The sequence below is a fragment of the Sitophilus oryzae genome, unplaced genomic scaffold (assembly GCF_002938485.1).
Source record: "Sitophilus oryzae breed Bouriz unplaced genomic scaffold, Soryzae_2.0 scaffold_1583_pilon_pilon, whole genome shotgun sequence".
NCBI lineage: Eukaryota > Metazoa > Arthropoda > Insecta > Coleoptera > Curculionidae > Sitophilus > Sitophilus oryzae.
The window spans coordinates 1,144,192-1,161,856 of NW_022146262.1; the positions used below are offsets into that span (position 1 = coordinate 1,144,192).

Here is a 17,665-nt window from a genome sequence, read left to right on the forward strand (position 1 = left end):
CATAAATACTAAAAACTTAAATTAATTTAATTTCGAACCATTGTCTACACTAGATTACGAGGACTTCTTATCGAAAAATAAAAAAAAATAAGTTACATAGAAAATCTAACCTTTGACCACCGTACACGGTTCCAGATATGATGTGTCATCGAAGTATAACCCGATATCTCGAAAATATAAATATAAATACATCATATAGGAGATATTTTGATTTGTGAACTTTGAAATTCCTATTGGATAAGATAAAGGGACTTAAGCTAGCTGCTTTAAAATAAACGATACATTCTGGTACCGGTTGTCGTACTGTGTGCTTTAGTGTTGGTTAGTGTTCAGTTGTTACCTAGTAGTGTGAAAAAGTAATAGAAAGGTAAGTCGATTTAGTATTTTAAGATATAAAAAAGTAGCGTGTACCAGCGACTTCGTTCGCGTCGAATTAATCATTTATAATGGTGATGATAAAGCAAAGCAAGAATTTCCATTATCATACAAACTGCATGAGAAAAAACAATATAGCGATATTATTATATAACTTGGTAAAATTTGAGGGGTAGTTTCATTTCGTTGGAATTTGACTTTAGAAAAATCCGTCTGCCAAAAATAAGCTTTTTACGTCAAGCAGTTTAAGCAGAATCGTGGTTAAGAAATTACCCAACTTTTTTGATTTTTTAAAAAATTTCAAAATACGTAAAAAAACAAATAAATTATGCTTGTCCAAGCGTTTTCCCGAAAGACTAACCGTTTTTTTAAATAACAAATATTGTAATATTTGAGGGGCGTTTTCACCCTCTTGGAATTTGAGATTCGAGAAACCCCTCCATATCGAACCTCTACACTCCACAGTCAATCCGTCTGCCAAAAATCAGCTTTAAACGTCAAGCAGTTTAAGCAGAATCGTGATTACTCACTGGTCATATTTTATGAAACACCCTGTATAATGTAAAACAACAAAATTAAATATACGTGTTTATAGTTTTTCCGAAAAACTCACCGGTTTTTAAATAAAAAATGTTCTAATATTTGAGGGGCAGTTTCACCCCTTAGAATTCGACTTTCGAAAAATCCCTTCTTATCGAACCTCTACACCCTAAAGTCAATCTGTTTTCCAAAAATCAGCTTTTTACGTCAAGCGCTTTAAGCAGGATCATGATTAATTAATGACCATATTTTTCGTACACCCTGTAAACATTTTTAAAAAATCTTAAAATATGTAAAAAACAAAATAAAATATACGCGTTTAAGCGTTTTTTTGGAAACTTGACCGTTTTTTAAATAAAAAATATTGTAATATTTGAGGGGTGGTTTCACCCTCTTGGAACTGGAGGAATTTCGAAAAATCCCTTCTTATCGAACCTCTACACCCTAAAATCAACCTGTATGTCAAAATTGAGCTTCTTTCGTTGAGTGGTTTGAACAGGATCGTGATTAATCAGTATGTCATATATTAGTATAGATTAAAATAAATTAAAAATTTTTAATTAAGAAAATAATTATTTGAATTTTTATTATCTAATAGGGGAAAGTAGCCCAGAACCGTACCACCTTTATGCACAAAAGTTAAAAAGCTACTAATTTTTCAGACTGGGTAGTTGTAATTGTTGCGAAACCTTAGTTTGATCTCTTTTACATCTAGTAGATATATTTTTTCATATTTTTATTAGCATTATTTTAACAGAAAAATCAAATTTTCAAAAGCCTTACAAATGGTACGATGCAGGAAACCGGTTGCCGAAGTTGTAAAAATTGTTTTTCCGTCATATTTCCCGAAAAGACAAATATAAGTTCAGACTAAACGGATTATCATTGGGATTACTAACAGGTAACTTTGTCCCAATTTACCCACCCTGTATCTCATCGTTTCGGAGATCCCAATAGTCCTTTAAAATATTTGACCGAATTTCAAACACCCTGTATGTAAAATTATACGAGGAATGTCAACGATCGTTATTTAAACAAAATAGAAAAAAAAAACATTAACAGAAAACACTAAAGTATACAAATAAATAAATAATACAAATAACGACATGAAATTTGGGGAACCAGTTACACCATAGAGACAATTATATTGTTTTGCATAGTCTAGAATGGGATACACATATACATACGTATATCCCACTCTTTCTTATACACAAGTTTTAGGATATTCTTTTACTATTAGTATTTTCTAAATAATGGAATGTATAATCTTCAACAATTGTAAATATTAAATATATTTGTCACAAAGGTATCGGTTTTCAATGAAGAAAGTGTTAAAACTTCAAGAAGAGGTTTCTCCCTAATTTTATCACAAATCTTCTGTAATAACAAATGTAAATATAAGTAAATAAAAAACCAAATGTAAGTAACCAAGAAATTATTTAATCTATACTAATATATAAAATCCTTAAGTGACTGACATACTGATTAATCACGATCCTGCTCAAACCACTCAACGTAAGAAGCTCAATTTTGGCATACAGGTTGGTTCTAGGGTGTAGAGGTTGGATAAGAAGGGATTTTTCGAAATTCCAGTTCCAAGAGGGTGAAACCACCCCTCAAATATTACAATATTTTTTATTTAAAAAACGGTCAAGTTTCCGAAAAAACGCTTAAACACGTATATTTTATTTTGATTTTTTACATATTTTAAGATTTTTTAAAAATATATACAGGGTGTTTCGAAAAATCTGGATTTTTGGAAAACAGATTGCCTTTAGGGTGTAGAAGTTCGATAAGAAGGGATTTTTCGAAATTCGAATTCTAAGGGGGTGAAACTATCGCTCAAATATTAAAATATTTTTTATTTAAAAACCGGTGAGTTTTTCGGAAAAACTCTTAAACACGTATATTTTGTTTTGTTGTTTTACATATTTTAAGATTTTTTATAAATTTATACAGGGTGTTTCATAAAATATGACCACTGAGTAATCACGATTCTGCTTAAACTGCTTGACGTTTAAAGCTGATTTTTGGTAAACGGATTGACTGTGGGGTGTAGAGGTTCGATAAGGAGGGGTTTCTCGAATCTCAAATTTCAAGAGGGTGAAAACGCCCCTCAAACAGGGACGCGCCGTCCATATGGGCAAGGTCGTGCGGCACACGACGGCGGCAAAGCCCTAAAGGCGCCTGCGGTAACTGACTTTAAAAAATAATAAAACCATTTTTTGGAGCTTATCAACAAATTAACATAAAATTTAAGTAATACTTTTATCTATGAACGCCAGTGGTGAAAATATATTATCCACCAATGTCGAGCGCCGCGCCACTGGTCATTGGAAATTTTGGCTTAATATTATAATATTGGAGAAACGCGCCTACCCTTATTTCGCACGACGGCGCCGAAAATACTTGGCGCGTCCCTGCCCTCAAATATTACAATATTTGTTATTTAAAAAAAGGTTAGTCTTTCGGAAAAACGCTTGGACAAGCATAATTTATTTGGTTTTTTTGAAATTTTTTAAAAAATCATACAGAGTGTTCCAAAAAGTTGGCTAATTTCTTAACCACGATTCTGCTTAAACTGCTTGACGTAAAAAGCTTATTTTTGGCAAACGGATTTTTCGAAAGTCAAATTCCAACGAGATGAAACTACCCCTCAAATATTACCAAGTTGTATAATAATATCGCCATATTGTTTATCTCATGCTGACATAAATGTGAAAAAATTTTATCCAGTTTGTATGTTAATGGAAATTCTTGCTTTGCATTATCATCACCATTACAAATGATTAATTCGACGCTAACGAAGTCGCTGGTACACACTAGTTTATTTATAAAAACTAATAACAATTTTGGAAATAGATAAAATTTAATATACACACCAGAAACTTTTATCAATGTTATCAACTTGTTAACTTAGAACATAGAACTACGTATTTTTGGAATCATTGGACACAATATTTAACTCTATAAAAAGTACTTCGTTTGTCCGCTAGAGTGAATCAAACTTTAAAAAAATAAACACATTTTTTCAGATATTTTAAGAACCGTTATTCTAATCACATTTGAATGAGATTTTGGGTATGCTAAGCGCTGTTACATTTGACTTTCACAAAAATCAAGATAAAGTACAGGAAGGGTCAAAACTACCACCACCCCTACATAAATTTTAGTATAAATGTTTTCCAACTCAGATTATCTTTTCGTAAAATGGTCCCTATCTACTATTCACTACATTTTTGTCTCTTGTAAAAAACGCCACATCGCATAATTTTTTAAACTTTTTTTTTTGAGAACTGATTTTTCCAAAGCAGAATCTTTTCATGAAGCTTATTGTCAAATATAATTTGTGATACTAGCATAAAATTAATTTTCCTAATTTATAGTGCAGAAAATTTAAATTAATGTGAATTTATAAACACACAAATATGCAAATGTGGGTAACGTAGGCGGTGGCAACGTTGCAAGACAAATACACCCCCAAGAAATTTTAAGAGAATGAATCTGTGATACTAAAAAGTTTTTTTCTTGAGATTTCTCGGAAATCTGTCACGAAAAATATAAAATTTGCTTAACTACCACATAAAAAACTTGCATTTATTTAGGAAATATCCTTTATTAACTCTGAAAATATACAGGGTGGTCCGAACTGTATTCCGGAAACTTCGGCGGCATATTCTGCAGATAAAAATGAGTAAAAAAGTTCGTATAAATGTATGTTCTAAAACGCTTAGTTTCGGAGATACAGGATGTAGAAGTTTCATTTTTATTTCGATTTTTTTCAAATAATTTCTGCAGCAACGTCAATATTTGGATGAAAATTGGTGTCTGGGAATTTTTTGACATGAGAAATTTGATTTTGATGTCAATATGACTCCTACTGGTAGAGAGCGCTACCTACATATTTTTAGCTGGTCTGAAGAGTAACAACTTTTCGTCCGTACCTGTATAAAACTACTGCGTAAAAAATATTTATTTACGACGTTTTTTACGTAAAAAATGTCTCTTGGTAAAAATCGATATCGAGTATTGGTTTTTGAGATATTTGGAATCGAAATTATCAATACCTGTCATCATTGACCTAAATTAAACATGTTGACTAAATAGTTCTTAGACTGAGATCATAAATTTGAAAGTGTTTTTACCAAAAGTTGAATAGAAACTGTTTTATCATTAATTTTTTTCCCTCGGTAGTTTTATACAGGTACGGACAAAAAGTTATTACGCTTCAAAACAGTTAAAACCTTTGTTAAAACACATGTAGGTGGCGCCCTCTACTAGTAGAAGTCATATTGACATCAAAATCAAATTTATCATGTCAAAAAAATCCTAGACACCAATTTTCATTCAAATATTGGCGTTACTTCAGAAATTATTTGGAAAAAATCTAAATAAAAATGAAACTTTTACACCCTCTGTATCTCTGAAACTAAGCATTTTAGGACATATATCTATACAAACTTTTTTACTAATTTTTATCTGCAGAGTTGCCTATATTTTATAATATTAAACATTTCCTTTTTTGAAAGAAAAATAAATTTGAATTACAGCCCTGTAGGCCAGTCATCTAAGACATTTAAAAAGGCAAACATCGCAAACGGGACTGTATCTACCATTTTTTAATATATTGTTAGGACCTATGGGACTAAGTTATGCCCAATTTTGCAACCCTCAAAACCCTGTGCTACTCCCGTGATACTTAAAAAACCTCAAAATTTGTGTACTTATTTCAGTTTTTTTGAAAAAACTATGTTAAGAAAGCATTTTTCAAATTTAATTATTCTATACTTTTATAAAGTCAACTAAATTTCCTACAATTTAAGCCCAACCCGAACGCTCTAAGCTAATTCGTTGTCGAAATACAGCCAATCAAATATCGGCTATTTTTTTGAAAAACTAAAAATGTATGAGTACGGTCACATTCCAAAGCACGTATCGCCGAAACTAATGGCTCTAGAGAAAAGTCATGAGGAATAAAGTAGTAGAGAATTTATTCAGCTTTAATTTGATGTAAAAAAATTCCCACTGGATAGACCTCGGTACCATTTTCTTTGATCTAAACTTGAGTCAGGAAGAAGTAGGAAATGCTGGCGAGAAGATGAACCTCGCGTTGAACTTCTATGGAGGGGATCAGGGATCAATAGCATGCGATACTTGGCATTCGTAAAATCGGCAGGAATAGCCAAAATAAACCTTGCCCGCCTGCCCCGAACTACGGAAGCTGCCAAATATCATTTCTGGAGAATCTACCACCAGGTCTAAAAATGGTTGGGGGTCGAGAAAAATCTATCCGACTGGGGATGGACGGTGGTGTTGACTGGTGAGTCAAGAAGGTCTTATGCCAATAACTATGCGTGCAGAGCCCGCCCCTTAAAACCTGCTTAAGATGGTTGCTTGCAGATGCAAGCAAGGCTGCATAGGATCCTGCACTTGCAGAAAAGCAGGACTGAAGTGCTCCATCCTCTGTTCCTTTTGCCAAGGGCGAAGCTGCAGCAACGTTGCTCCCATCATCTTGGATGAGTAGGACGAGGAATTGGACGATTTAACATATGAGGACACACCTCCATTGTCAGAGAATGTCCTTCCTCCTCTTCCTCCCCCCTCTCCGACTGATCCGAAATTGATGGGGCCCGGTCCTTCTAAGAGGGCCAAGTAAAGTAGGGCTTTTGTATTATATTTTATAGTTTATACATATTATATTAATGTTGTTTATTTTTAATTACGTTTAATAACATATGTTTTCATGATACCCCCCAAACTCCGATATTTTACTATATTTTGGTTTTATCAAACCCATTCTTACATCAAATTAAAGCTAAATGAATTCTCTACAACTCTATTTCTTATGAGTTTTCTCTAGAGCCATTAGTTTAGCCGATACGTGCTTTGGAATGTGACCGTACTCATAAATTTTTAGTTTTTCAAAGAAATTGCCGATATTTGATTGGTTGTATTTGAACAACGAATTGGTCTAGAGGGTTCGGGTTGGGCTTAAATTGTAGGAAATTTAGTTGGCTTTATAAAAGTATAAAACAATTAAATTTGAAAAATGCTTTTTTAACGTAGTTTTTTCAAAAAAACTGAAATAAGTACCAAAATTTTGTTTTTTTTGAGTATCACGGGAGTAACACAGGGTTTTGAGGGTTGCAAAAATGGGCATAGTCTCATGGGTTCTAACAATATATAAAAAAATCGTAGATACAGTCCCGTTTGCGATGTGGGATGTCTTAAATGACTGGCCTATTGCATTGAATTTCATGTTTTTTATTTATGTCAAGCGTATATGAAGTATGAATAGATTCAGTTGTTTATTGATTAAATAACAAGATACTAATAAAAAAACATATGAAACAAAATGTAGACGTAATCAAGCCTTATCAGCGTTTTTGAAAGTTATCTTTATTGAAATACGAAATCAAAACTTATTAATAACATAAACAATACTAATATTGTTTATTGTTTACTAACTACATTATTTGCAACAAATTAAAAATAACTAATTACGTATATTATCAGTAGGTAATAAAATCTACTGCATAATTATTATTTTTTTTTGAAAATTTCCATGCACTTAAAATACAAAATAAAGGGACAAAAATCAAAATTCTCTATTGTAATTTTATCAGCGATTAATTTTAAAGTAATTAATTAGGTTATCTAATGAAAATATGTTTAAAATAGTTTTTAAAGTGTCCTGTATGATCACGTACATATCTCTCCTGCTAACAAATAATAGTTTATCAACCACTTAAATAAGTTATCTTTTTTATAAAGTCAAAGGTCTAAAACAAAATATGTTTGTGTTCTTGGCTTATTAGCATCCGTATGTAATTAAAAAGTATGTTTTTTTTTCTGTGATATATTGGAGGCACTGACTCTAGAAGTTTAAAAAAATATTTCTATCCTGCCGGTGCTGCCACCACCGGAGAATATCGTAAACAATCGATATATACAAATACACAGGTTTAAATAGCGAGTATACGAAAAATGTATTATTTAATTATTCTAAAAGTGTTAGGAAGTATAATTTGTGAAAATTCTAAAAATAAAAATAAAACGTAAATTATTATATATAATATTTTGATATCTTCAGAAGGTCTAACTTATTTTATAAGTTACTAGCGTGTACCAGCGACTTCGTTCGCGTCGAATTAATCATTTGTAATGGTGATGATAAAGCAAATCAAGAATTTCCATTAACATACAAACTAGATCAAATTTTCTCACATTATTTATGTCAGCACGAGAAAAAACAATATGGCGATATTATTATATAACTTGGTAATATTTGAGGGGTAGTTTCATCTCGTTGGAATTTGACTTTCGAAAAATCCGTTTGCCAAAAATAAGCTTTTTACGTCAAGCAGTTTAAGCAGAATCGTGGTTAAGAAATTACCCAACTTGGAACACCCTGTATGATTTTTTAAAAAAATTCAAAATATGTAAAAAAACCAAATAAATTATGCTTGTCCAAGACTAACCGTTTTTTAAATAACAAATATTGTAATAATATTTGAGGGGCGTTTTCACCCTCTTGAAATTTGATATTCGAGGAACCCTTCCTTATCGAACCTCTACACCCCACAGTCAATCCGTTTGCCAAAAATCAGCTTTAAACGTCAAGCAGTTTAAGCAGAATCGTGATTACTCAATGGTCATATTTTATGAAACACCCTGTATAAATCTATAAAAAATCTTAAAATATGTAAAACAACAAAACAAAATATGTTTAAGAGTTTTTCCGAACGTATCGAAAAACTCACCGGTTTTTAAATAAAAGTATTTTAATATTTGAGCGATAGTTTCACCCCCTTAGAATTCAAGTTTCGAAAAATCCCTTCTTATCGAATTTCTACACCCTAAAGGCAATCTGTTTTCCAAAAATCAGCTTTTTACGTCAAGCGCTTTAAGCAGGATCGTGATTAATCAATGACCAGATTTTTCGAAACACCCTGTATACATATTTAAAAAATCTTAAAATATGTAAAAAAACAAAATAAAATATACGTGTTTAAGCGTTTTTTCGGAAACTTGACCGTTTTTTAAATAAAAAATATTGTAATATTTGAGAGGTGGTTTCACCCTCTTGGAACTGGAATTTCGAAAAATCCCTTCTTATCGAACCTCTACACCCTAGAATCGACCTGTATGCCAAAATTGAGCTACTTACGTTGAGTGGTTTGAGCAGGATCGTGATTAATCAGTATGTCAGTCACTTAAGGTCATAACCTCGTGCTTGAGTTTTTTATAGTTTCAATAACAGCACTAGCAAAAAACCAAAATACTTAAATATTATGACAAAACCACGATATCAATATTATTTTAATGCGACCAACATGACGGTGGCGTCAATTATATATTGATAATTTCAGATTTTTTCCGTTGAAGCGCTGCGGTCGGAAATCAACTGAAATGCACCAAACCTAGAACTTAAAATACTAAATTTATGAGATATTAAAACATAGAATAGTTATAGAAAAAATTAGAATAAAAACGGCGTCAGCGATGGCTCTGAAATGAAAATCGCTGTCATTGTCAAATGTCATTGATCGTTATTTCCAAGCCAACTGGACGCCGGTTTTTTCGATCTTTATACCATACAGATGTGAAAAAAATGCATGACCGCAAAACAGCGAAGTCTTGCATGCTTGGTATTAGTCTTGGTCTTTCGGTAGTCTGGCATTGGTCGGTCTTGGTCTTGATCCTGCAGATTAAAAGCTAGTCTCATTTTTATTTAAATTGCAGATGACACTCCCTCCATTTGCCTTAGATCTGGCACCTGCCAGTGAAGAAACCAAAGCTATAGCTGTGAAAGAACTCAGAGAGACACCAGAGGTTGTCCAAAAAGCCATAGAGGAATTAAGAGTACTCTTAAAAAACGATCCTAGTATTTATTTCAAGGATACAGATGAGGTGCTCATTATGTACTTAAGGCCTGTGAAGTTTTACCCGGAAAGTGCTCACAAATTGGTAAGTAAATAAGAAATCTACGAGTTATATACATGTACAGGTAGGCTCGAATTCGGCGCTCATCATTAGGATTTCGGAAACCGTAAGAGATACAGGGGTGCGACTTTGTTCAAGTTAGCAACCGATCGTTTAGAAGCGATGTCGAAACCAGATCGATACTATGTTCATTGCAAAACTAGTGTCGCTCAAATGCTGCGAAATATGGTATCACTATCACACTCTTGCACACGTGTCTAGACTGTCGCCTCGCCACAAAGCGAGAAATCAGAATATCGCTACGAATCGATGTTGCTACTGAACATAGTGCATCAAGCTACAAATTACTTTGCTATCGCTTTGAAACATGAACAAAGTTGCACCCCTGGATCGGTTAAATGGAGGCAAAATTGCGCAATTTGATGCTCAATAAAATGCCCTATTGCATTTTGAAAAATTCCGAATACTTCCGAATATATTCGAAAAAAAAACGGAATTTTTAATTTTGTTTTCTATTGTTTCCTGGCTTTATTTGTTAAGATAATTTAAAATGAAAAACACATTTTCATGGCCACTTTTTCTGCTCTATAACTCCGTGTGATTAAATATTGACTCTGACGTTTCGGCTTCTGGCGACCATCATCAACTTAATTTTTTTAAATACGGACCTGATTTTTTTTCAATTTAATTAAATCCTTTCATCACTTTTAAAACACTATATATAGTCACTTTGATATTTGCCGACATTTCGTACAGAAAATTCCACCACCAGAATATTTTATGCAAAAAAAATAATAAAAAATAAAAATGCAATACGGCATTTTATTGAGCATCAAATTGCGCAACTTTGCCTCCATTTAGCCGATCCTGTATCTCTTACGGTTTCCGAAATCCCAATGATGAGCGTCGAATTCGAGCCACCCTGTACAGTTCATACCAAATAAACTTTTAGTCACGTGATTAAGCTTGACCGGCACAGCGTTGCCCACTCTTATATATTTTCTTTTAATCAAAATATTTTAGGAAACGAAAAGAAATTAATTATAGATATATAAACAATTATTATTTACATCAACAAAACTCACCTTCTTAACAGCACTTAAGGGACATAAAAACTACCGCTTTCCCATTCAAAATATTCTAATAAGCTTGCGATGAGTTTTTTACGGTTATTTAGCTATTACAGTTGAGGGTTGGAACCTTTATTTTTACTATAAACTTTTTTGAGTTTATAATCATCTGCTGATGATGCTAACATGGTTAGCGAAACGCGCGTCCAGTGTAAAAGTAAAAGTGTTTTGGTGTGTTGTGGTGATTTAGTGTTTTTATTTTGTTATTTAGCTATCTTGTATACTTTACCCTAAAAGAGTTTCTAAAAAGAACAATATGTTCGTCTGCACGGTCTGCTAGTAATTTTTTTAAGCTTAAAATATCACAACACAATTAATTTAAACTAAAAACCCGTATTACAAAACTACAGTGTCAAAACGAATGACAATGACAGGAAATAAATAAATAAATGTGGCAACATGGCATTTTTTACTCCAAAGCTACCACCTGAATCCCCAGCGGGCAATTTAAATACCAGTCAGTCAGCCCGGCGCCGAATATGTCCATGGTTGGCAACAATTAATTAATTGTACCCTAATTGGTATAGAATATGGTTATGGCATGTCCTGTTCATCGCTAAAAAAATAGAATCTTGCTTTATTCACAACCTTATTCACAACAAAAGTTACATTTTTTTATTTATTCATATTTTTTTCAATATATTTTATTGATGAGACATAAATTACAAGAGACAGACAGGATATATCATAACGTCACTGATTATTTTCCTATTCCTGTTTTTTTAAACAAAATTTAATATTGAACTTCGAACAGGAGATAATTGCGAATAATTCCTTTGTGATTCTTATCAAACTGATGCACGGTCTATGCTCCTTGAAAATATTTATTGTGGACGGACTTTAATAAGAAAAGATTACCTGTTCATGATAAAGTTCATTATATATTGGATTAAATTGGCAATAATCATATTATTGTAGCATGATACGGCATAAATATATATATATATATATATATATATATATATATATATATATATATATATATATATATATATATATATATATATATATATATATATATATATATATATATATGCGTCTATAATGGTTTCAAGTTTCATTAAACAATTTCTTGTTATTATGTTAATTTCGATGTATTTTCTATAGTTTTTACGAAGTAATTTAAATATAATGAGAATCACGATATTTTTCCTTCCCCCAGCATGAGAAATACCGTATGATCGAAATAAAAACGGCGTCCAGTTGGCTTGGAAATGAACATCTTTGCCTTTTCCCATATAATTTTACATATAAAATGATCAGTGGCGGACTAAGCCTGTCGGGGGCCCGGGGCGGCGAAGCTAAATGTGGCCCCCGGTCTGTTCAGATAATGATATACTTCTAATGCACATTTTGTAAAAATTGAATGACTTATGTATAATGGTTGATAAAATTGAAGTATTGATACAGGGTGTCCCAGGCTGAGCCTGCATTAGAAGTTTCTAGAGAACTACAATATCTAGATCCGAGATTTTGTGCATATCATTGTTTCACAACGAGATTTATCGACTAAAAATATTTTCAGTATGATGGCACTTTCGGAAGTACCGGAAGTTGACAGCAACTTTCTTATTTCAAATGGGTGGCCGCATTTTTTATTACATACTTAAATTCTCTGTAAAATTTTATGAATTTTGATATTAAACACTCTAACCTAACGTTAACCGTTTCTGAGAAAAAAATATTTACAATTTTTGGAGGAAAAAAACTGCCTGTCAAAAATATGTATATAGCCTAAACGTCAAATTTAGTGTTTGCGACAGCCACTGTACCATAAAGAGAAGACATGTGGCTATCTATATAAAAAATTAGATTGTCCGAATGTCATATAATAATGGCCGCAGCTGTCATGGAATTGAACGATTAAAAAATTATTATAAATCATATTTTTTTCAAATGGATCCACTTTTTATATTTACACCATTTAAAATAAGAAAGTTGCTGTCAAATTACGGTATTTTTGGAAGTGTCGCCATGTTGAAAATAATTTTAATCGATAGATCGATAGATAGTTGTAAAACAATAATGTGCAGAAAAACTTCGATCTAGATATTGTGGTTTTCTAAAAACTTCTAATGCATGCTCAGCCTGGGACACTCTGTATACTGTAATAATAATAATAAAAATCGATATAGATATAAATATGTTACTCATCAGCAGTGCCGTCTTTACGTAGGGACCTGATGGGCCCTGGCCCCAGGAATATTAAGGGCCCCAGCTCTAATAAGGCTGCAGAAAAACGATAACATCATTTTTTTAAAGCTTATAATAATATTTTTAAATTGAAAAATGAATGCAATTTGATGTAATAAAACAATGTTTGCATGTATTTAATGGCAACTTACGATGACAAAGTGATGAAAATACCGGTTCCACATATGAGCAGCGTTACTTTCGCTACCGTTCCAGGGAAATACCGCGACAAAATATCGCGATTTTGTAAGTCCTTCAAGATCCGTGGGGGCCCAAGGGAGGGGCCCCTTCGCTGTCTCAGGCCCGTGGCCCCCGCTATACTAAAGACTTCACTGCTCATCATCGGTAAAGAGCTAGAATACAAGTTATGCTGTGCATTGGTTGTTACTTATTTCGTTTTGAGCCATTTCTGACTCCAATTCAATCAGCAATCGACACGAAAGATAATTAAAAAATATTGACTCAAAACTGCCAACTAAAGAGACAGCTTTATGTATTTGTCAAATTACAAAGAAACCAACGCCAACCCAGCACAATATTTTTTCTACTCGTAATAAATTCCTTGAAATAATAATTTCTGAATATTTTTTAAAACGTAACTCGCTATGGAAAAAATATTGTTTTATACACGACGATAAAATTGCATTATCGTATCCCGAAATTAATTCACTCATCGCTCGTGAATTAATTTTTTCGGTCTACTATAAAATACCATTTTATCGTCTTGTATAAAAAATAACTATTATTCTATCGTTGATTGAGATTATGGAAGTTTAATATACAACATACAATAGTCGACGAGATAAAGAACAGACAACTCATATAAGACGGGCATGTCCATAGAATGGCAGAAATAAGAATCCCAAAGCAAATCATAAACTGGAAACCTACAGGAAGAAGAAAACCGGGTACCGAGAAGAAGTTGGCAGGAAGGGATTGGACACGTTTATGGAGCAAAGAGCTCTCGGAGACGGCGCATGAAGAGACAGACAGGCATGGAGATGGAGAGATGGCATCGGAAGACGTAGAACGTTTTAAACCGATTAATATATATATTCTATCGTTGACTCACCCTGTATATGTTGTCATCGACTGTAAAGACTATGTTAAATATTGTATTTTATTGTTCTAGATGAAAAGAATAGCAGACTTCAAAGAAAAACATAAAAATTTGTTGGACAATCTACTTCCTGAACAAGAAAAAGAAGCTTTTACCCAGTACGATGTTGTCAATGTGCTTAAAGATAGAGATGACAAAGGCAGAAGAGTTCTTATAGTACATTGCGGATGTAAGTGATATCTTACTAAGTATATTATTAAAAATTTTATATTTCCTATTGAAATATACAGGGCGTAAACATAGTAGCTTTAAAAAATTCTGGAGGCAGTTGTTTTGTATATTTTTCCAAAATTTATATTTTTTTTTATTTAATGATTCATTAACAACTTTAACAGAAAAGAATATTTCTATTTTTATATAGCCTAAAAGTCAACTTTACTGATTATCACAGCCACTGTGACATAAAGAGAAGACATGTGGCTATCTATTTTAAAAATTAAATTGTTCAAATGTCATATAATAATGGCGGTGGCTGCCATGGAATTGACGATTAAAAAATTATTTTAAATCATTTTTTTTCAAATGGAAATCCACTTTTTTTTTAATTTCACCAGTGAAAAGGTTTTCCAATTCGTTACTTTTTGAGCATACATGTTCCTATACCTAAAATAAATCGTTTTTAAATTATTTAAGATTTAGTTTGAAAACGTATATTTTTCTTGATTTTATCTAGCTTCCTTTGACATTAAGTGTCAAACAGACAATTTGTTTTCATCTATCAGAAAACAAATTATTTGAATTTCCTATACTTATAAATACTGCCTGCTAAGAGTTTAGAAGGTGTATTTATAAAAATATATTTCGTATTTTCGCTCTTGAGTGATATCTAATAGTTAATATTATTAATATTATACCGTATGACCGAAAAAAAACAGCGCAAAGTCGGCTGGGAAATGAACAAAGTGTCACAATATTACATAGCCAGATCTATTGTTTTACATCACTTGACGTTTAAAGTCAAAGACTACTGGTTAAAATCAAGAAAATAAATATACGCTTTAAAACTAAATCTTAAATAACTTAAAAACAATTTATTTTAGGTATACGAACATGTATAGTCAAAAAGTAACAAATTGAAAAGCCGTTTCACTAATGACATAAACATTTTTCTATTTGAAAAGCATTACCTCTTATTTTTTTAAATTTTATTTGTTTGCACCCTGTAGGTTGTAGGTATATGTAAAATACAAGTATTTCTTTGATCATACAGTATGATCGAAAAAAAAACACGGCGCCCAGTTCGGTTGGTAATGACCATCTATGACATTTCCCATATAATTTTACATATAAAATGAGAGCGACCTTCATTTCATAGCCATCACTGACGCCGTTTTTTTTTCGATCATACTGTGTTTTTCTATTACGTACATTTATAGCGATAGGTAATCAAAGTATACTCTATAGTAAAAATTGATATGATGTTTCTTTGATCATTGTCTTTTTCTTAGCAATCTGGGATCCATCTAAAGTAAACACAGACCAAATGTTTAGATTGTTCTATTTAATTCACGAAGCTGCTCTGTTAGAGGAAGAAACACAAATCAGAGGTGTAGTTGTCATTATGGATTTCGATGGTTTAGGAATGAAACAGGTAATCTTAAATAAAAGCTTAAAAATATTCTGCTTTATAAATTGAAGCGATTCTAGGATAATCACCCTGTATAAAAATATGTGTGTTTGATTTTAGATCAAGGCTCTGACACCAGCTTTCAGTATGAAACTTTTGGGCTTTATCCAGGATGCTATGCCCCTCAGACTGAAAGAAGTCCATATGGTGAAGCAACCTTTTATTTTCAAAATGGTGTGGGCTATTTTCAAACCATTCATTGGAGAAAAATTAGGGAAAAGGGTAAGCATTTTTGGTAGCGCTTATACGTAGTATCATAGAGATAAAGGATTATTCAACTTAAAAAATCAATCTGTCATTTTTAAGTCAAGTTAAAGACCGAAGAGGTGATTTTGTTTTGTTGTTTGATTTCCAAAAACGATTATCTAAACCATTCTTGAAGCTGAGAATTAAAAAATGTGATAAATCAAACCGAAGTCATATTTTGGCGCCCAACGTGGGGCACTATAATAAATAGTAATACATAGAAATTAGAAATATCACATAATTTTTTCATATTTCAGATACACTTCCACGGATCAAATATGTCATCTCTACACAAATTCATGGCTCCAACACACCTACCCAAAGACTACGGTGGTGTCCTTCCTGAAATCGACTACACAGGAAAGGAATGGTATCCCTGTATAGAAAGCCACGTAGATCACATCAAAATGTTGAACACCTTTGGATTGGTCAAGAAGTAATAAGCCAAAAACTAGGATTTAATAGAAAAATGTCAATTGTCAAGTTGTGTTGACACATTCTCTCTATTTATAAGTTTCAATCATAATTTTGTACAGTCCTAGAATAGATTTCCAGATAATTTTAAGTTTTTACATCAAATATTGTAAATTTTATCATGAAATAGGAATTCCAGATATTAACTGGCTTTGTTTTTAGTACCAGAGGAAGTTTTCAAAGAAAAAAGTACCAAGAAACAGTTTAATTTTTCTTGTTTCAAAATTGTCTGTCTTAAAGTGCTTTTTTATACATGTTTATAATTTTTTCTGATATTGAAACTATGAAAGCAATCTATTCTACCAGCTGTATGTAAATAATCTGTGCTATAGTTGTCTTCGATCCTTAATTATTACCTAGTTCCTATGACTGTGGTTAGATCATACCAAAACTAAATGTATTTTTATGTTCTCTATAATTTCTACAAAATCATTATGCATTTATTAGTTAATTTTGAACATACTTTAAGATTTTTTGTTTTAATATTTTAACTGTTCTTTGTTATTATAAATGTTTATATTTTTATATATCGACTTTTAGCGTTTTCTGAGATTCTTTGTTTATGTATGGATATGTATGTACGTTATTGATATAAAAATAGACTGTTCTTGTACCTGTTATGTGTGTATGAACTGATAAATAAAATGTTAAGTTTTTATAATAAATCTTTGTTCATTCCTTATTCTGATTTTAACCTTAACTCATCTTAAATACAACTAGAAACCATTACTACTACTACTACTGCCATTACTCGCTGACGAGTATTTGACACGCATCAGAAGATTATTATGCAAGGTGTTTTCTTTCATGAGCTTCTCTGAAAATCTCATTGCTTTGTTGCCTCTTTACTTTTTGGTTGTCGCTGTTAACTAAATTTACAATTCTTCTCCATTGCGTGTGCTGCTTCTTTCCACTCATTCTGCATGTTTATCCCCTTTAAGTTTTCGTGGAAAATATCTGTGTCTCTGTTGCAAATTGTTTAAAGCGTTGGTGTGTCGGCGATACGGCACCCAG

At 32.2% G+C, this 17,665-nt stretch overlaps 1 protein-coding gene across 1 annotated transcript; it reads left to right on the forward strand.

The window, feature by feature from the left end:
* Positions 1-210: 210 nt before the first annotated feature.
* On the forward strand, positions 211-17,316 carry LOC115879662 (alpha-tocopherol transfer protein-like). Its single transcript, XM_030896576.1, has 6 exons — positions 211-367; positions 9,661-9,885; positions 14,317-14,473; positions 15,753-15,895; positions 15,992-16,153; positions 16,435-17,316. Exons 2-6 carry the CDS (start codon positions 9,661-9,663, stop codon positions 16,615-16,617), a joined length of 870 nt encoding a protein of 289 aa, XP_030752436.1. The 5' UTR covers positions 211-367; the 3' UTR covers positions 16,618-17,316.
* The last annotated feature ends 349 nt before the right edge of the window (positions 17,317-17,665 follow it).

Coding starts and splice junctions, on each gene's coding strand:
- LOC115879662 (XM_030896576.1), top strand. CDS start 9,661: ATGACACTCCCTCCATTTGCCTTAGATCTGGCACCTGCCAGTGAAGAA. Junction 9,886..14,316: donor CGGAAAGTGCTCACAAATTG/GTAAGTAAATAA, acceptor TTATTGTTCTAG/ATGAAAAGAATAGCAGACTT. Junction 14,474..15,752: donor TCTTATAGTACATTGCGGAT/GTAAGTGATATC, acceptor TCTTTTTCTTAG/CAATCTGGGATCCATCTAAA.